At 42.4% G+C, this 21,621-nt stretch overlaps 1 protein-coding gene across 4 annotated transcripts in view; it reads left to right on the top strand.

Moving 5' to 3' along the window:
- Positions 1–21,621, top strand: part of LOC135496392 (genetic suppressor element 1-like) — a 66,706-nt gene that overhangs the window by 9,512 nt on the left and 35,573 nt on the right. For 2 of the 4 annotated variants that reach the window (XM_064785724.1, XM_064785723.1), the window contains exon 2: positions 6,682–6,829. In XM_064785724.1, the coding sequence (XP_064641794.1) occupies positions 6,682–6,829 (148 nt within the window). Of the gene's footprint in view, positions 1–2,005; positions 2,642–6,681; positions 6,830–11,096; positions 11,541–21,621 lie in introns of those variants that run through there. The other 2 variants (XM_064785725.1, XM_064785726.1) reach the window with 2 other exon arrangements.

The raw sequence follows: 21,621 nt of genomic DNA, 5'->3' as shown, positions 1-21,621 counted from the left end.
CTGCCATAAAAGAAACGTTAAAGTTTCTACCCCACTCGACCCCGAATAGCAGCGAGAGATTGGCCCCTTTGAATACAATGCGTTAAAAAACGTTCAGCCTGGCCAAGCTATGTCCCCATCACGGCAAGGTCCACCCCTCTTCTCCCATATTCTGTGTTTACCTTTTGTGTGTAGATATATTTGTACATACCACCTGCCATCAAAGTCTTTTATCGCTTGTTTGCATTTTCTCTTGGGCGGTACTCCACACTTTATATCGTGGCCTGACCTACCAACGTTGAAGTGCGTCTTGAGATCAACCACCTGGCATTCTCAACCGGCTATCTATTGTACTGGGCGAGGCTAACGGATCTCGTTCTGCCAGGCTGATGGAAGGGTCCCTTATTGTGAGATGCTGTATTGATAATGAGAATGTGGTTTCCTTTTGATGTTCCACCCACCCATCTGAAACTAGGAGTGTTGTACAACCTCTTCCAGAGAACATCTCTAGTGAAGAGGTCTTTCTATTTCACTCAGGGCAGCATTTGTCAGTCCCGAGACATGTCTAGTGACGGAAGTATGTGAAATTCTAGACCCTATTGTTGGCAGCAGCCCGCAAGATGTTTGAACAAGGTTTGACTTGTTCTTAGGAAAGCATTTAGGTCACTCACCAAACAGGAACCAATGGAATGAGATGTGGTCCAAATTTACCACAACCCACTGAGTAAGAAAGGGGCACTGATTGTCTGTGTTCTCTTGGTTCTGACTGACACTGTAGACTGTCCTGCCAAAGGTGCCTTGTTTGCTGCAGTGTTTACAAATGTTTCAGGAAGATTTGCCCCCCACCCCCGACAACCTATTGCCATGTCGGGCACAAAAATGCCAGGACAATGTTGAAAAATGGCCCTGGAGCCAAGAAATGTTTCCCCTGATTCAGTGGTGATGACTATGAGACTCTCCTCCTTTGTTCTTGGTGTATCATCAGATCAATGACACAAGACTTCCGAGTAACGCAAAGCAGAGAAAATTGCCAATTCAGCCCTGGATCAGGTTGCCAGGTTTGCAAGCTTGAGTGCTGCCATCTGTGATAACATATAACAACCACAGGTTCAATTGTTCTCAATGGTTGGTATTTCTGGTAGACAACAGATGTCTCTACTGCAGCTGTACGGCCGCAAAGGTTCCCTAGATCCTGGACACCTGCAGCGGCACAGGCTTGCTTGCATGATTTGATTGTCTCGTACACCCTGGTGAAGAACTGCATGTAATGAAGGAAGAATGTTCTCCGTAATGTTCTATATTTTGACAATGCTGTGGCCTGTTCACCCAAGAAAAGGCAGCAGTTGAACTACTCTTAATTTGTATTAAGGTAATTCATTACAAGAGCATCAACCTTCTGTCATTGTGAGCCCTCAAACTACTTCGCCACTGCCCTACTGGCAACTTCTCGATCCTAACGTACAGCCCAACTTCTAGACTATAAATATCATGCCATCAGCTTTGCTTCCATCTTGATCTTCTGATACGCCTAATGGCCAGGAAGCGAACCTATGCCTCTATCATTGCAAAGTCTGGGCCATGATCTTTACAACTATTTTAGCACCTCCTGTAATACACAACCACCAACACCTACAAGGACTTGGCTGGCATCAATAGGCCCTACATAACCTCTGTCAACACATCAAAGTCACAACTTCAAAATCTGTTGATGACAAACATTCAAAGAAATCGTGAACGGTTATGAATATGACAAAAAAATGATCGCCTGTCTAAAAATACTACTTGGTGGTTTATGAGAGATGAATATAAACAACCCCTGAGGTGTGTTTGGCCTTCATCCTCAAAGGTTTGCAGCATCAATAGCAGTGATACAAATGTAGGTGGAGTCAATGACTCGAGGTAACAGCAGGTTGTTTATCACGTGAAGGTCAAGGTCGCATCGAGTGTGAATGACCCGAGTTCATCCGACCTTAATCCCATAACCAGGACAGAGTATGTCGTCGATACTCACCACATCACAGTTCTATCTTCCTATTTTCACTTTTTGATTGCTGCATTCAGCGATACGTTTCGTCGTAAAGTTAGTGTTGATTCGTGTGGAGAGACTTGTTGACTTATGCATCCACTGTACATTCATTTGATGCCTGGCGGTCGTGTCAGACTTAATTTTCACCTGCTGTGATCTATTGTCTGAACTCTCTGCCGAGTACACAGTTATCATCTGGATCGAAGTGCCGTTAGGGAGTGAAAGCAGTTTCAATTGAAAGTTCGTGCAAATCGTGTTCATATTTGTTCATGCTGACGGCGTCTGCTAGATGTGTTTACTGCAGTGACTGTGCTTGTGCTTGATGACCAATACTATCGTAACATAAACCATTTGATTCGTAGACTGATGAACTTTATTTCACATCGAGTGTCATCGGAAGTGTGTCTGATGATCTACGTACAGTGGTGATACATCTCGAACCCTGGAAGTCTTCCTATCAGAGTGACAACTTTTAAGTGATTGTGACAATCAATGGATTATATACATTGGATGATCATTGTCAATTAGTGTCAGGTTCTTTATAACTGGTTATGATCTAACTGTTCGAGAAGGGGCCACTGTGTGGACATCATGGGGAATCAACATGTCCACACACTCATCCAGGAACATCTTCAGGTTAGTGTACAGGAGTTTCACGATGCCATCTCTAGGAACGCTGTCAAGCTCCTCTTGGCATGCGCTGGTTGGAAGAATGTGTTTTCTAAACTCACATACATTTGCTTTAGATTGTCCAATAACTCTGCTTAAATTCTTTGGTCCAAAAGATTTTCAGCATGTTCCATCATGCCGATCTTGTCGGGTTTGGATTCCAGAGCTTCTGGAAATGGCTTGCGAAAATATGTCTTCCAACCAGGAGGACAGTGCATGCTTGACGTTTTGACATCATAATGCGTAGTGCATTGTTGCAATTTAACGTCGTACAGGGCGTGACGTCATGAAGGTCATGTACAGCAATTATATCTTCTCACAATCATCTTAGGCCAGAGTTAGATGGGGTTTACATAGCTTTCCTTTTGCTCTCTATTTTGATTTCAAATTCTTTTTTGTCTTCTTTATTGGCTTCATCACAAACATGTACATACAAGTATTTTTAACCAACATTATTCAGGTATTAAACGTTGCTTGTTGTTGTTGCGTGCCTTTTAGTTTTGCATGTATGTTCCAATTCCATCACAAAAGATCTTAGAAAATTATAAAAAGTGTCTATGAATCTTGTCCTTATTATGCCATTGCTGGCTAAAAATAGACGCTTATTCCCAATACACCTTTGTCATTCAGTCAGCTTTCATCAAATGTCATATATCAGTAAAAAATGACACGGAAGGTAATTTCAAATTCTTGAATGTATTCTTCGTTTGTGGGATTGTGAGGTCTCTTGCTGGGTGGGTGGGTGATATTCAGTCGGTTCAATGGCGTAAAGAATACATCACAGAGAAAACCGATGATAGAATTGATTCATGGATCAGTTCACCCCACATGGCATTGAACAAATTGTGTGGATGTATTTACCTTTGGTTGGATATCGCCATTTGATTTTGGGTCACATAGGCCATGCCAGTCAGACACTTTTGTGCACTCACTAACGGCAGAAATGCGCGAGCATGTTTTGGTAAATTGTGTGTCCTCAATCCTCAATCCTCAATCAACATTATTCTTCAGAGTTCTTTTTTAGTTACATTTCTTGACTTTTATGAACTTTTAAAGCATTTTTCATGTCTTTAGAGGCATAGTGGAGCTAAGGGAAGTGTACTAGACGTGTTTCTTGGTCATAAAGAATAATTTCAACAAAAAAAAAAATTTTTTTGTTGGACAGGCAGCCCCCCCCCTCATGCGGCTCATGGTGAGGCGGCGACCCCCTTAATGGTCAGGGGACCCGCCAGACCATTCAGGCTAGTGGAGAACCCTGATAACCCATGTGGTTATCTATTCTATTCTATTCTATTTTAACATACAGCTTTAATCATGACCCATGAACCAGACTTGGGACATATAGAATGTTGATGACTACCAATTGCGCTTATGCACATGGTCCTGGTTCTACGATTATTGATTGTCTGTGGCACCACTCATTTTGAAGAGGAACCACTTACCCCGCCAAGAAGGTCAAGGTCATAATGCATTGATTCGTTCTTCTGATAAGTTGGCGCTGTGATGACAGTTTGGCAATTAACCGCCCAGTCATTGTGTGAAGTGCCAAGTGTTTTTGTTGATGATGATCTAATGTTTGCAGAAGTGTTGCCATTTTGATTTTGAGGTGGTCATTGGCCGTAGAACTTGTCCCTTGAGAAACAGAAGGTTGTCGGTGACATTCCTGAAAAAATTCTGACCTTAAGAAAAACCTTTAAAGTTGCATGGTTTCACTGGCAAGATGTTTTGTCTTAAAATGAAGAAATATTCGAATGAATAACGACTTTTGTTTCACAAGGTACGAAGTGTTATGCGCTAACGAAAAGGTCCAATAGCATTTACCATCATCCATTGAACAAGATCACCTTTATACTCAAACCTAATTGTTTGCAGCAGATTGATTTTGAATCTATATCGAATATGTTTATGATCATCTGGAAATGATACTCTAACACTGTATTCTGAGTAGAAGCAGCCAACGATTTGTAGGAAGTTCTCGAGTACTTTTACAAGCTCCGGATGCTTGAAAGTGCCTCTTCTTGAATGTGACTATGGTGGTTTACAGGGCGACTCAGACTTGTCCAGGAAAAGTAAACTTCAAGTGTTTGTGAGAGGTTTTATTCATTCGAGGATTGGACGGTTTTGAATTCAAGTGTTTGTGTGACTTGAAGAGGGGTTTTTCTCCATTATTGAGTTTGGGCGTTGAGGTATGTTGACTTGGGTATTGTGATGGCAAGGTTCAGGATGCCAATAACTTGTTGCTTCTTGAGTCACGATTGAACAGCAGTTCCAAATAAGCTCTTGTTGTAGTTTTGTAAAAATTGGTGCAAAAAAGTTAAATAGAAAAATTGAAATGTTCAAAATCAAAATTCTCTCCATGTTTGCCCGGGATGCAGCTGATAGGACTGTTTGTTCTCTCTTGTTTAGTCAGCTGATGCTACGCTTTGCAATAAGCCAATATTTCACTAATATTTCATCATATTAACTTATTAAGGCAGTCAGTGTTGATGAGATGTAAAGTGGTCAGGATTTAAGGCAGTTAACGGAGATGCCTCTCTAACGTTGCCATAGACATGCAGGACTCGAGGATGATCCAAAGTCTATAACATGAGCACAGTGTAGGTGTTTCTGCCGGCAGCTACTCCAACTACTCGACTCAGACTTCCTGTGCTTTGTGTTCAAACTCTTCACTATACATGATGCATATTGTTTGTCCTATATATAGGACAAACATATATGTGGTGAACAGTGGCAGATCCAGATATATTGGAAAGGGCGACACAGCAAAACCCAGGGAGACCTTCATGATGTGGAAATGAGGGGGGTTGGCACACTCCCCTCATAAAATTTTGGACATTTTTGTTCATTTTACAGGCGTCCGAGGGCTGAAATTATTGGTCATTGGGTTCTTGTTAAGAGGCGGGACGGGGGCAAGTCACAACATTCATAGTGAGTCTTGGTCATTGGAGTTTTCAAGGAGTGCTTGGAGATCTTTGGCTCTCCTACGATCAGCAATCGCCTCTCCTAACCTCTAACACGATACTTGAGGCCTGGTACTTTTCATAGGTGATAATGTCATGCTTCGCCTCGGGGAGCTGGGCAACTTTTAGCAATAGCATAGTATCAAACATGGTGACATTTAAAATAATTATTTCCAGGGGGTCTCTGACCTTTCCAGAGGAGGGCGCCTCTCTTGGTTATCGACAAATATTAAAAAAAGGCACACCTTCTTTTGTAGTGTTCGTTCTTAGGCGGAACTGCCCATCAAGGCATCTTATACCGTAGACCCAGTGAGTGTACTGATATCCGCTGAGGGGAGGGTTATGTTGGTAAGGGGGATGCGGGGTATCTCCAAGATAGATGTTAGCCACCTGTGCAATACACTACCTGCCCTTGGAGTGGGTCACATGCACACATGCATCCGTTCTCAATGGAGCGTTCCGCCATACAAAGTCGCCATACAAAGTCTCGGGCGAGCGATAAGGAAATCGGCATCAATTACTTAATCCCATTAGTATGTGTGGGAAGAGACTCACAAGATGCTCTGCCAAATGTCAAATGTCGTTGCTAGCTGATGTTATTGAAGAAAAATATACTAGAAGCTCAGGTATAGGCTGGTGGAAGGATGTTATCAAATCTTGTCGATTCCTCGCATTGGCACTGGCAGAGCCTTGTCTTCCATGAGTGTTTTGTGTGTCAGGCCGGCGTTTTTAAACCAGCGCCACCTTAGGGCCACAGCAGATTCAAGAAGGATCGGTTTCCATGCTTCAAAGTCGTATTTGCTCATCAAATAATTTTTTGATCTTTTCTAATTGCGCATTTCAGATGCACCAGTTTTACAGTAATAAAGTGCCACAGAGTCCCAAACACTGTTTTGGTGAAAACACGACTTTTGCATTGACAGTCTTCAGCTTTTCTTTCAGATATTTAACTTTCAAGTAGCTATCCGAAGATTAGAATAGACTTGTCACTGACCATACTTTGAATGGCATAAACTGACAGAGAATTCAATTTTATTTTTGTTTCAGAATGAGAATTCCAACGGCAAGGAGAAGGTCAAACATTCCATTCCGCCTCGAGATGGCGCTGTTGACTCCGATGTTATTGTCATCGACAGTGACCACCAGAAGGCGCTGACCAAGAGTCGCCATCGTCAGGATAAAGAGGAATCACCAGGTAGGATGATCGTCTCTTACTCACGTGGCTTCCGTTTCAGGTGTTCATCATTTTGCCAAGAGAAGTGTGCAAAGTGCATGGCTCGAATATCTTGCACCATCTGTTGTCATGAAAAAAGAAAAACCTCCTGTGTACGTCAAGTGTGCCTGTAAATAGTCAACGGTTGAATGAAATGATGAAGGAACGAGTGAACTAGAACTGTCTTCAATAATCTGTCCTATTAGATTGAAGTTGGGAAATCTCATCAGGGTTTCCTTGGGGGGGGGGGGGGGGACATGTGCTCCTCAAATGAGTGAACTAGAACAGTCTTCAATAATCTGTCCTATTAGATTGAAGTTGGGAAATCTCATCAGGGTTTCCTGGGGGGGGGGGGGGGGGGGGGACATGTGCTCCTCAAATTCTTGTGAGGATTTTTTGGGTAAAACGTTTTTGAGTTCGTAATCAGTATTCATTGAAAAAATTCATTTCAAAAAAATTGTCCTTCAAGTTGAATTCTGCCGTGAACACTGCTCATGAAAGTCACCAGTAGTCATCAGTGCTGTGGGATCCTAGCGGGGCTTGCTGTCCATTAAAACGATCCCTATCGTACATATACTTGCCATTGATCGCAGCAGCTGTGCATGGAAAATAGGTTTACCATCTGGTTTGAGGACGCTTGAATATATTGATGCATTTTTTTCTGTATTGAAATGAATACTGCGGGTATTATAAGGATGTTTTATGTTGATTGCTTATTTTAGGTTGTGAGTGACTCATAGTAAAGCTGTTTTGATGATTTCCCCCCCCCCCCTCCCCCCACACACACTTGCCAACACCATGATTGCATTTAAAAGACCTCCAGCCGACTTTAGAAGTTCAGTAGCATCATTAACAAGTTGTAGTTCTGTTATCTGTGTACAGGTGTCACTGCCTTTCATGTCATTTCTTTAGTTCCTGTGTCAGAAGCCAGGTGGCAGTTGGTCCCTTGGCAGAAGCTGTGGTGGACAGTGTGTTCCAACACCTGCCCACTTCTGCTGTTGGTGTCATAATCACATCCGCTCATGGGCACTCCTCTTGACACACAAGGCTTTAAAGATTGCAAAATCACTGCTTGATGTTGTGGCAGGGATTGGACTGGACGCTGTGAAGACTTGAACTCTGGTGTCCCTTCACCCCCCCCCCCCCCCCCCCCCCCACGCAACACTTGCTTTGTCATATCTCAGAACTTGATGATTTTCGTCGTTGTTGTGTCCGGTCTTCGTAACAGGAGCACAGCAGAAGAACATCGCATTGTCACTTGACAGAGAGTGTGGCAGACAAGACAGAGCATGCTTCAGTCCTGTCTGTCTCCCAACAGTGCCGTCAATGGCTTTTATGCTCTGCACACATTTATAATTCATGACTTCAATTTAGCTGTGAAGTCAATAAAATGCATTCATCATCATTAGCAATACTCATTAGGGCCTACACGATCTATTTGTGAGGAGCTGCAGAATAATGAAGGGGAGTGGTGAAAGTGGTTAACAACATTTTTGCTTGTTATTTGTCTGAAATTTTAGGTATAATATGCCTGTTTGTTAAGGACAAAGTTGACGTGATTAGCACCAGCATACCACCAACAGAGATTGGCAGTGAAAGGGCTTTCTTGAGTACGTCACAAGATTGTAACATTGGCTGTTCTTGCCACTTGTGGCAGCATCTCAGACTTGTTAAAGCATCTTTACAGATGCCACTCAGAATACTGTCATGAATGTAGTATGACAATGTCTTCTCCTACCAATTGTAAACATGAGTCAATCATCCTAATACGGCGCCCTGGCTTCTCTCATCAGCCATGATTGGTTATTGACACAAGCCACCGCAGGAAGGTCAAGTACCACCGCCCAGAGTTCTATCGGCAGATTAGGAAAATATTTCTTGATATAGCGATCGATACCACATACATTATCGCGGAAGTGTTTGATGATTTGGCTGTGTGACAGGCATTGGGCGCCAGTCATCAGCTGGTTGTTACACAAGCTAACTTGCTCAATCAAAGGCTGTTACAGAGTATGATGCTGATGAGTCTGGCCCTGTCAGTTTCGAGTACTATGTTTGGACACCAATTGGGATATTGCCTCATAACTAGGTGTCTGATATGGTCTGACAAGGGTCAAGGAGAACATCACCAACCCACTATGTGCCCAGGTAAAGGTATCAATCTTAGTGTTTATATGTGGCAATTAAAGTAAGTGACTTTCCCAATTGAATTGGTTACAATTGAATGAACTGAACATTGCCTTGTGTACTTGTATGTACATTGTAAGATGGATTCTATGATCGGCTTAATTTGATGGATCTGCGTCTGATACAGAGGTGTAATCGGTGGACTCCCAGCGCAGTTTGATCGATTGGCTAGGTGTCTTACGGGATTGCCTACAATGAGGGATGATGGCGTGTCAGTGTTCATTTCTGGGTGGCGTGGGATTCATCACTCGACCAGCGTATTAACCTTTCACCCCTCAATTTCACGAGTCACAAAGGATCGGGCTGGTCTATTGTCGCTAGAAATGTACATGTATTCCTCACACAACATAGGCACAGAAATAAGCCAAAAACTGTTATTGTGCCAGAGTTCCTCTGTTTTATAAGGCAGCTTTAGGTTACATCACCAAATGTACACCATGGGTGATATGAATAAAGACTAGCAAATGCTTTTACTCCGGTTTTGTACAGAAAGGCCTAGTGTAAATGTACATGGAGATTTAGATAAAAGCATTTGCTAGTCTTTATTCATATCACCCAATATTTTGACAAATTCTTGTAAAAGTGATCACTTAAACTATAGTCTATTTACAACAATGAACAATCAGTATATCATGGTGCTTTTGCCTTTCAGTATTTCTCATTCAGTCTGCTTGTTTGTCATTTTCTTTCCACGTATATTTCCTCCGATTCAGCATCAATCTCGAAGGTACGCTATCTCATGAAAATTCAATAACGCGAATAATGGCAGTTAGATTGAGCGTGAAATAACGACATGTCAGCCACCTTGGCTGGTACTATGGTGATAAGCTGTGGATTGTTTGTGGATTATGCCCGTGATCTGGCGTACGTGATGTGGATTCCATCTCGTGGTTAAGCCGAGATGCTGGCTTCCTTTGTAATCACCTGGGGTCAATTGATAACTACAGTTGGGTACAGTTTGCAGTACAGGTTGTAAAGGGTACCATAGGCCTACTTTCATTGTATAGAACAGCCGTAGGGGCACAATAACTTTGAAGTAAGTGTCACTGATCAAATCAATTACAAACATAAGATAATAGCAGAGGGCCAGGACCCTGCCGTTGTCCCTTACGCGGGAGCGGGAAAGGGGATAGCTGCCTCGACATCCTAGTTCCTGGTTATTGCAATTCTTCTCCCAATAAAACCAGTCTTACCCAAAGAAATCCATTCAGCTCATAAAACATAATAATTCTTAGCTTGAAACATGATTTATACATAATTTATGATTGTGCGACGCCCTGATGTTCATCGTAATGACTGACTTTAATGACCCTTCAGAGACCAGCCCCACCCAAGCCACTATTACACAGCCTCACGTAACACTTCTGGGTGCAGTGCCGAGTATCTCATTGAGGCAGCCTGTTTATCTGCAGTGGAGAGGTGTTCTGTTATCGAAAGGACTATTAGCTATTGTTAAAAACATAAGCTATAAACATAAAAACAGCCATTTGAACCATTCCGGGGGCATATCCTCACGTTTATCTGCTATCACCATGGAAATCAGTGGTGTCTTTCATGGAAGGACAACCTCTCAACTGCGCTAGGCCTTTCTTATGTTGCAGTACCTTATAAGGAGTGATAAAAGGCATATGATAAGTGTCACAAGTTTGGCATTAGTGCACTTTTTAATTGGTACTAAGTTTAGACCAGCCCCTTCACAGTATAAATCTTCAATGTGACTTTGAACTTCATTGTCTCAAACTCCCACTGTTAATAGGAATAAGTGTTAGAATAAACGGGTAAAAAACTGTCAAGTTTTCATTGACGATAAGATCAACGATAATCAACGGAATGTTCCCATCGAGGCCATACGACAATCACCGGTCACCTATTCAATGTCATATGATGTCACCGTACCTAAAAGGCTCTCTCCAACCTTGGAATATTGGATACGATTTATTCCTTTTTCCATGATAGATCACTACATTGTAATATGTGATTAGGTTTACTACCAGGATTAGCCTGCTATCCCTTGGGTCGGCGCCAGATGCATGTCACTTTATGAGATTGCACTGCTGCCGGCTGAGCCCATTCCTCACAACGAGGGGTGCGAGGTTGATATTGATCAGTAAACGAATGAGTAAATACGACATCACCACCTGAAGACCTGTGTTATACATGATTGCCACGATCTATTAGAACGCCGATATTTCACCGCCAAGAAAGTGTTTTAGATCGCGATAAGTCGACATCAGAGTTTGTTTAGATCATTACGATTCCAAGGATGTTGATTCACATTCCCGAATTTCTCGTGGATGCTAATGTTTATTATTAGATTGTCGACGACTACAAACATATTATCAATTGCCGCCAGTGACTGCCGTCGCATTATATATGTATGTATGACGTTTTGTTGTTGAGCGTTGAACGTTTGGCGCACGATAAACTATGGCTCTCAATGGTTTCAATATGAATACCGGCTTCTTCCTCAATCCGTACAACCTCCAGGCGATGTACTCCATGCAAGGTAGGTCCGTTCTGTGATTTCGAATCGATCGCCGCTTATGTTATGGTGTTGTGGAATGGTGTGGTTGCCTTGTTCCTGAAGATAAGATGAGATGTATTTCTGCCCAAATTGCTGATGGCTTTCAATATGAAACTATCAGTTGCCTTTTCAATCCTTTTCGATCGGGCAGTCACTGTTGTTGGAGAGTGAGATAGCACCAGTAGGTTTCACAGTACTGGTATTTTGGTACCAGTCATTGCTCTAGTTGTTTCTGTCACAAACCTTTTGATCTCTGCATTGATGATTCCAACTCAGCTGAATAGATTTTGATTATCGATTTTGTATGAGGAGATCGATGATCGATATAGGTGGAGTGTATCAAAAATTAACTTGTGTTATCATTAGAGTATCACTTCTGAATTATTTATTTGTGAAGTAACAACGCAATCATCAATATCAATAGTGCTACATTGAAAAAATGTTGTCAGTGACACCACGAAAGTAAGAGCAATGGATGACACAGTGATGTTTTTGTAGGACGCAAAATGACGGGGAGACACCTGTGACTATCTTTTAGATCGGTCAGAAATGGTGAGGGGAGGGGCAGGACAGGAATGGACATGTCCCTGTTCGATACCGATATGACTCAGTGATAGTTTACAGGTCATCGCTGGGTCCCGTCGTCATAGAATAAAAAAGTCTTGTCAACAACAGCGTATAAAACATTTGATGTACAAGTTTGTTGATGATTGTGTGGTAGTTTGATTGTGACGCTCCTTGTGGTTGAGGTCACAGGTCAGTGTCGATTACTCCGTTTGAGATGATTATAAATGATTGCTTGTGTGTATTGCCACGATAATGGTTATTTACGACAAGTTTTGTCCTAATGCCCTTCTGACTGATCTGTGTTTACATTCATTGCTCGAGATATTTGAAAATCATACAACAGTTTGCATGGTCTGGCTTTGCAGACCACAAAGATTCATGCTATTTGCGCCCATGATTTAAGAGCGATGATGTTGCCAATGACGGAAGAGGCTGGGTGATATGTCGTGGGGATAAATGGAGGTGTAGAAATTGGTGGAACCGATCAAGATGTGCCATGACGTCCAAGATAATAGAATGTTCTACATCTACTCAGTGCCCTGGAGCTGAATATCAAAATCATCGTAGGCAGACGGCATTCGATCTCCAGACAGTTTCCAGTTTCAATTCATTACAAAAACATATGTTGTTTTCAGACTTGATAGGTTTGATTGATTGAAAAGTGTGTTGAAACCGATGACAGTCTCCTCAATGGTTTTATTGTTGCTACTGTTTATGCTGCAACAGGTGGTTATGAGGTCCACTTGTTTGTATGAGACGATAGAAGCAGACCGGTGAATCTGGGGCTGTAGGCCTATTGATCGCATGTTGACTTATTGGTGTTGCATTGGGAATCTCTCCAGGTGGAGGTTTAAGAGTTGATGTGCAATGCCAATAAATGGGCATGATTGTTTCATCTTTAGTATAAAACCATGGATTCTAATCGAGCAACTCTTGCTCTGTATTGTAAAGCTCTTTTCTGACGTTTTTCTCTGCGGCAAACATGAGTACCAGCTTACTCCATTGGAACTCTACGCCATCCCTGTGGTCCAAGTGTTTAGTAAGCCTGTCGTCGGGCTGAACTCAATACAACAAGACGTCGACAAAGTGCCAATGCCTCTCCTGCTCAACCTTATCACCTAGACCCTTTGAGCGGTTTTTCCAGAGAATCCCCCACGGTTTTATAAGAATCGTCGAAGTGTTTTCCTGATAATTGGTGATGTCTCCCTCGGAGCTCCTTGCCTATATTGTCAAGTTATCGACTCTGTCCCATGCTATATTGACAGCATACGCCAATGCATCAGCACAGTATAGTACAGTAAATGTACAGCACTCTCAACTCAAGTTTGTCTGGCGCTAGCTTTGTGTGATGTTAGGCCAACCCCCCTAATTGGCTGAATATTGTATGCATTCTTGTACATCTAAACACTCAAGATCTGGATCAGTTAAACTTGACATGATCAATGAGTCCACTCCACCCTTGTTTTGCTCAACAAGGTGTGTATTTCCTACATCTTCAACGGGAGATTACATCCAAGATTCTGGTCAGTTTAACGTGAGATGATCTGTGGTGATGTTGAGGAAGATGATTCACGTAATTGTTTGATGCCGCTGAGCGCTGGGTGGTTTTTGAATTGGGTCTTTGATGATTGTTGGTGCCATCTTGGCGAGATTGACATTTGCGTTTCATTAGGCACGCTTCTTGTACTCGGATTATGACAGTTGTGCTCTAAGCATTGACACTTTGTGGATTGGTGCGATGCTTCATTGGACCACTATCCTCACTGATTCACCGAAAGATCATTACTCATTGCTTGGCATTGGCTAAATATGGAGTTCCTTCAGAAGAAATACCAACTGGCTTTGTTTGAATTAGTTCCCAAACCTGCTGGACCGTCAAGACTATCTGATTTTCAACCTCTTTTTCTTGGCAGTTTTAGCCAAACTTTCATGCCAGCTGATTTTATCTCTGGACACTCTAATATTTCACTCATATGTAGCCACACGAGACTGCAATACGCGGAGTCGCCAGTTGTTGGGCCAGAGCATTTGATTAGAAATAACCAGTTCAAATCTGCGTCATACTAGTCTCTTAGCTGTGGATAGAGGCTAACCCCTTCAACTGGCTTTAAAATGCTTTGTAATGTTGCAGGTGCATTGCCTTTACTGTCACTGCTATTATCTATAGTCTTGTTCGCTGAAAGTGCTCGATTTAGAACTTCAATCAAAACATTTTTATTTGGTTAGACGTTGCTGCTCTATCTCTCTGTACCCGTGGGCTTAAATTGCGTTCATTAAAATAGCATCCAGCATATCAGAATCTAATTTGACAAAAACAGAAATTTGAAATCCTGACGAACTTGTCAGAGTGAGCAACAAGGCCATTAAATAAGTAGATAAAAGGCTCGTTTATATAATGTGTGATTCATAAACGGATTATCTATTAGAGTGAACCTTTGAAGAGAGGCGTGTCGGATGTCGTATACCGGTATCGGGTACTGCCTTTCAAGTAAGCTCAACAACATGAAAAAACTGAATTTTAGCAGCCTTTGAACTATCTAATATAGACTTCATCTGTTGTAAAATATACTATGTCTCTGTTTCAATTGGTAATTGAAGGGTGTTTTGATTGAAATTAAGTGACTTGTCCAAGGTCACATACACATGTACGAAGAAGACAATGTGGGAACCTACTAATCCACAGCTCAATGAGTAAGACAAGAGTAACTTATGTGTGGTGAGAATTTTGCCGTTGTGGTCATATTTCAACTTCCAAATACATTTGCAAGGTAGTTGATAGAATCACCTTCTCTGATTCTCTGGTTAAGTGACTTGCCTACGACCAAAAGCAATGTGATGAGCTGTAGTTTTTCATGGCCAAGACTTGCCTGACATGACATCACCCTGTACTCTGATACCACCAACCTTTCCTCAATGTAAAAAATACAGCATCAATAGGGGTAGGATTACTTCATCCCGCTGTTACCACGAAAGATGTGAGAACTTCATCGTATTATCAAACTTTGAATGAAGGAAACCTCCAGGTTTCAAAATACGTCAGTCGGAGGAAAAATGGCAATCGCGGTGTTGATCAATGCGTCAATATCACCTCAACGATCAATGAAGCAGGTATGAACGTTAGCCGGGCGTGTTTTCATAACGCCATCTTGTAATCTCATCATGCGAGGGAAATTAGCGGCGCACTTCCAGCGAAGGAAACAGATCCCATAACAATTTCCTGCTTGCAAAGAACGGGAAATGTCCGGTAACCATGGAAACGGCAAATATTCTCAAAGTCGGCACTTTCCCTAAATTTGGAATGAAATGAAATGAGAAGGTTATTGAAGTGTGTCTGATGAAATGTTTTATTCTTTGCGGATTGGAGGTGTCATAAAACGTGTTGACGTTGTTGAATATCCAATCGCGTTTCATCGGTGTTTGAAATGAATGGCGGCAGTAACTGTTCGGTTGATGAAAACTTATGGTCTGTGAAATTAACTGGTACCTCTTAGGTTCTGGCTCGGAGTAGGAAGAGGCTGTTCAGAAGTGGTAGTCTTTGAGTTGAGTTACATGCCAGGCTGTGTCAGGATCAAGATGTGGCTTGATACTATCAAGTAATATCGGGAGCCAGATTCAGATTGAGAGACCAACACATCTTAAAATCAGCAGTGTGTCATTGAAGCTGTCAATACCTGGTAATGACTTATGAATACTGTCCCTAACCAAGTCTAAACAAACATGACCAGTTTAAGGGAAGCCATCACAGTAATATACTGGTGTGAGTGTATTGACATTGCGACTTGAGAGCCGAGATTGTGGCAAATATCGCTCAATCATCAACAAGGGTCATCCAGCCGAAATTAATAGATACGTGCATTGGTGTCTTATCCCGGTCGGTCACAAGCGGTGATAGGAATGATAACATCGTCAATTGCTGTTTACTTCGTTATGCACATGATACCCGCTGTAAGCAGCAGAGAAAAAAGGTTACCATAGCAACAAAAACCAAGTAATGCAAATCACTTAAGAAAGAGCATTTGATGTTGTGCGTCCCTGTCTACTTAAAGCGGGGAAGACTCCTTAGCAAATTTTCGAGTTCTTTCATCTTCGTGCGACAAGGCGGATAAATTACGAGGATTTCATCAATTTTAATTGGAGTATTGTGTGCTCGGATTGAGAATGAGAGAAAAAAGCAATTCTATTACAGGGCTACGCTCTCTGAATGACAATGAGGTGAACTCGACTATCAAGGAGATGATGGTGGATCAGTATCCTTGGTTGTCAGCGGGAAGGTGAAATGTCTTATGGAGTTAAAACTTGCCAACAGGTGGCCAGTGCTACAACCATTTCCTTCCATGCTCACCGTCCCCAAGTTAGGACAAAGTTGAGATGAGGCCAGTGTAATGATAATAATAATAATGTGACGCATTTATATAGCGCTCCTCAGTAACGGAACTGTTAAAGCGCTGTGGGATATCACATTATAACCCGGTCTCCAAAGAAATCAATCAGGGGTTTCAAGGAGCAACCAGAAGGCGCTCACTTGAACTTGACCAGTTGGGGAACCAAGGAGTGACTCGGCCGGGAGTCGAACCCACGACCTCCTGATCATGAGGCCGACTCTCTTCCACTGCGCTACTCAGTATTCACCCCCTAGTTTGTAGGTATCAATCCTAAAATACAGTCAAGACAAGTGAGTGTGTTTTAAAAGTGATCCAAAGATCTCTGCAGAGGAGGGACGCCATGAGCAGCTGGCTTGCCCTTTGTCATTCTATTGACAATCGATAGAAACCAATAGAAATAGTACAAGAAATAAGAATTGGAATGCCACAATAAAGAGTAGCTGGGTCTCCTTTGACGGCAGAGAAATTGCTCTGTTGTCATCACCAATGACTTGAATGTCATGTGGGTTCAGGCCGAGGGAAGACAGACTTCTTGTCGGGAATGCTATGAGAGATTTAGCTAAAGGTTTCTGTTCACCTAAAGGCAGGGCCAAGCTTGATCATCTGACCTTTCAGGAAAAGACACCAATTGTTCCTTATCGGGATTCTTATAAATTGAGAGAACACACGACACAATGAGTTTAAATGGCTGTGTATGACTCGCAAGGCATCTTGCTCTCCTGCTATGGTTGATGTCAGAAAATAAGATTGAATAAACACACAATGTCTCCGAGTCTTGGACATTTCTTCTCAAAACATATGATTGATTGCACGCTCCGTGAATGATTGCTTCGAAGGCAATCTGTCATGTCTGTGGAAGGCAATGTAGCTGGATTGTGATTGGAGGGGGGACCTATCCTGCCATTGGCAATACTGGTGATGTTTAAGAGGTTGAATTCATTTTAAGTGGCCAATCTGTCAAGTCTCTGTTGGGGCAGTACGATTGGAATAAGTTTGGTGGCAAACTGATCTTGCCACTTGCTTGAATGATGTAACTAAGACTGCATTTGCGTAGTGGTTGACGTGGCAGACTTCTATTCCAATGGCTGTTGGTTCAAATCCCTTTGTTCTTTCTGCATTATCTTCTGAAGTTAAAGACTCTTAATTGCTTTGATCAGGAACATGTGTTGAATGGCAACTTGCGGAACAACTGCTAAAAAACCACGAGATCATCTATGGTAGAATTAAAAGCCATCCGGTCTGATAATCTATTTGTGCTGACCACAAGAGTGTGTCCTGCGGCTGCTCCATCAGTGACGCGACTGGTTCATTTCATCCATTTCCCCTCTAGTCTATCAGGCTAATGGAGCCCGATCGCTGTCGAGACACATCCTTTTGAACTGCATGGCTGCCATGTTTGTTTACAGCTCCCCGGAGACAATAACTATCAATTTATTACTCGGGCGAATTTACTCAGTTGATTGAGATTCTAAATAACCCGTTTATACTGGTCTCCTTGTTGTATTACTGTTGTATTTCGCATGTGATAGCGAAATTCTCAATTGAAAATGAGGGAATATGTTTCAAGTTGTCAAGTGACATTTTCCATTGCAGTTTTGAAAAAGGCCACTGTCAAGTTCATTAAAAGGCTTTGTAAGCATAGAATGTCAGTTGGTCTCCTTGTTTCCAACTTGTGGCCGTTGTGGCAAGAGCACGTCATATTATTGCCTTTCAGAATTCACGCCAAGGAAATCGACTGGTTATGTTAGCTTAGTCAAGTACGTCATAGAAATGGAATATAAAAACATGGCCCGCTCTCGTGACTCCTTCCATATCATTCAACAATAATTATGCGACTGTTCGTTCGCGCGATGAAAGTCCTCAACCCGCACTGCAGAGGAAGTCGTGCCTCTTGTCAAACGAAGCCAGATTTTTCAATATCCGGTTAGTACGAGATTTAAATTGTGCTACGTCAGATAACTGCTAGCAGGCGTGTGTGGGGTACTTAGGGGACATGGTGGGCTTGCTTGGGTGGATTCATGATGTGACGGCAGTGAATGAAAGTGGAAAGAGATTGATGCTGAATGTTGTATTTTGATGGAAGTCACTGTGGGCTGCTATTGATTTTAATTAACTGCTGGGTAGTTTCAAGATAATATCAGACAAGGAATATTCTAGTGACGTGTTTGAGCTGATGACCTGGTAGGAAGTACCTATTTCTAGTTATAGAGGGCCTTTAAGATGCTGTCACAGACACTTGGGCTGTCAAATAAGACTTTAGTTTGATCCAAATGCTATAGATGGCGATCCTTTTGAGTTGTTTGAACTCTCGTATAGATGTCACCACTGTTCAGCATTGCTGTCCCCAGCATGGGTTGATACAGGCCAAAAATGACTTCTGCAACGAAATAGTTAAAAAAACTATATGCCTCTGCCAGATGGCTTGAATAGATCCATTTTAAATTGTGGTCAATATTCCACCTCAGCTCACCCATTGTAACCAATATTAGAGTAAATATAGTGCTGTCACAGTAACAGAAACGATCTGATTACAACGTCTGATGTACTCCATAGTTCCCCTGATGTCAACTCAATAACGTCTGAAACCGCTCTACATTGACTCGTGGTTGTGCTCTGTTGAGTATAAACGTGATGGTCCTATGTTTGTTTGGTGCCATCTGAATCAATGGTAAGTGGCTGTAACACATATGTTGTTTGCCAGATCAATATCACTGGTTTCTATGGTTTTGCTTGGCTTCATTACCCAGCTGTGGACTCACGAGGCTCTGGGGAAGACAACTTGAATGTTGTGCACACATGCATCTCCCTGCGCATGTGTAGTGATAAGAGATTGAAGCCCGGTCTCTTGGGGACATCTCTAACAGTTTGTACGGAGGCTTTTTGGTGGGTAATTCTGTTTTACAACAGTGGTTTGAAGAAGGTGCCTTTTGAAAGCAACCGAGGGGTGATGTGTTGTAGTGGTCAAGATGTCGAACTGATATCCAAGCATAGTGGGTTTGTCACTTGGCACCTCACATGACACAACTTTGGTTTTAGCCTCAGAGAGTGACACTAACCATGGAAGTCGGGCTATCATAACATGAGGCAAAAAGTTGTTTCAGCATCCACTTAGTAGTAGGAAGCGTCACTCCATCCCTCTCTCGACTGTCTTTGTTTTTATGAAGAAAATATTAATATCGCTGGTTGTCCCCTCAGGCAGATGTGATCTTGTTCTTCATTACATTAACTGGCGCATACGGAATGGTGAGGCACAGGGGATGGGTTATCAGAGAGCGCGTTGAATTGGGTGGATTCCCGAGGGAGGATTATTTTCATTGATCGCAGTGGAAGGTGTCGTTAATGTTCCATTTGCTGTGTAGTGTAAAGTTTAAGAGGTCGTTTTGCAATTTTTGTAGTCATCGTCTTCATGAGGGTGGTAACGTATGGTTTTACAATGTGGCTGGTTCTTATTCCCAACTGTCATTGATGAGGACCCATAAGATATGCAGTATACGTCAGATGAGAATCAACCCGAAATCACCTGAACACCTTGTGTCAGCTCAGCTTGTTGGGTTATAGTGTCTTAATTCCTCTTATTCTTGTTCCACCTAAAGATGTGTCTGTAACACAAATATGGTTGCCCTACATCAAAGATTTGCCTTGTTAATTTATCACCCTAACCCAGGGAGCAAACATCAATAACTCCCATTGATGTCTCGTAGAAAGCTCGCAAATGAATTCTCCTCAACACGTAAGACACGTAATCTTGAAAAAACACGCACGAAGGCACAACGAAAGCAACAGCAATTAACCAAGGTGATTCATAGAAAATACATCACTCAAACTCCCCATACGCACCATCAATAAACACAGAACCCCTCAGTGTCACACGATACTTCCAAGATGGCGAGCGATCTTTTGCGACGTCGCTAACAGAAAAAAGCCGTTAATGGTGGAAGGCAGTCTTCTTTGGGAGGCAGCGTTTGATGTGACTGTCTAATGGACGGGTATTGTGCTTGACTGTAGCGGTAGGGTCATGTGACCAGCGGAACACTTGGGAGGGGATGTAAGATGGCTCGTGTCAGCCAGGCAGAGGGTTCTTTCAGAGCTAGTTATTGGCCGTTTTGTAGTTGTGGCTGTTTTAGGCCAGTTTTAGGCCAGCTGAGAGAGTGTTGCACTGGTCAAACTTTGAACCCGTGACAGTTTGATCACAAGTCTAGCGCTCTTGCGCAATGGTGCCATGGTGCTGATCAACGTTTTTGAATGCTTTTGAACCATTGCGGCTTGATGGTTTTGAAATTGGTCCAAACACCTTGCTATCACCTGGCAGTCGACTCTTTGACTTGATTCCAGCCTTACCCAATACTAGATCACAAACGATTCTGTTCGCCACTGATTCTGTAAATCGAATATTTTGTCACAAATCGATCACAATCGATCCTCACCAACTGCTATTTGACCCGAGACCGCAATTGCTAATTATAAGATCGCTATAGACACGCTCCACAGGTCGCCATCATATCAAATTGCTGTGAATTAGCGGGATCAAAAATAACGATCATGTTACACCCGCATTCAAGATTTCTCACGTCTTTGTGTCGGCCATAACGGTGTGATTGGTTTCCATGGTTACGTGTGACTGATATATTAAATGTCGTCCAGAACCTTGTACACTTAAGATCCTTGTCGTTTATTCTTTGAATTGTGCGATAATGTGATATGATGAGATGTGGTGTCATATTTCCGTTGCGTGAGCAAGACTCGCCGCCATTTCGAGACGTAAATTTAATTAGATGGTATCACGAACTCTGGAGACTTCTGCCATGTGTGACAGATATCCTATGAGCTCGGAATCTCGATGTTGTATCCCCACCCAGCCTGCGGCGTAGGTGTAACAAAGATTGATAACATTCTGGCCCTTCTTTCCTCCTGCCCATCGTCTCGTTCCACGGCGTTATTCTTTCACACTCAGCTTTTGTCTCTTACAAAAAGATATGTTCCCTGCGGAAATTACAATGATTTCATTATGGTTTGCGTCAACTTTTCACCCACAAACAGTGTATTCTTTGTCCTGAGTCATTTTACTCATGCTTTTGCCAACTAAAAGAAAACATTTCTTCAGCAGGAACTGCCAA

The sequence above is a fragment of the Lineus longissimus genome, chromosome 11, assembly GCF_910592395.1.
Source record: "Lineus longissimus chromosome 11, tnLinLong1.2, whole genome shotgun sequence".
Taxonomy (NCBI): domain Eukaryota; kingdom Metazoa; phylum Nemertea; class Pilidiophora; order Heteronemertea; family Lineidae; genus Lineus; species Lineus longissimus.
This window is presented reverse-complemented; position numbering and strand designations above follow the sequence as displayed.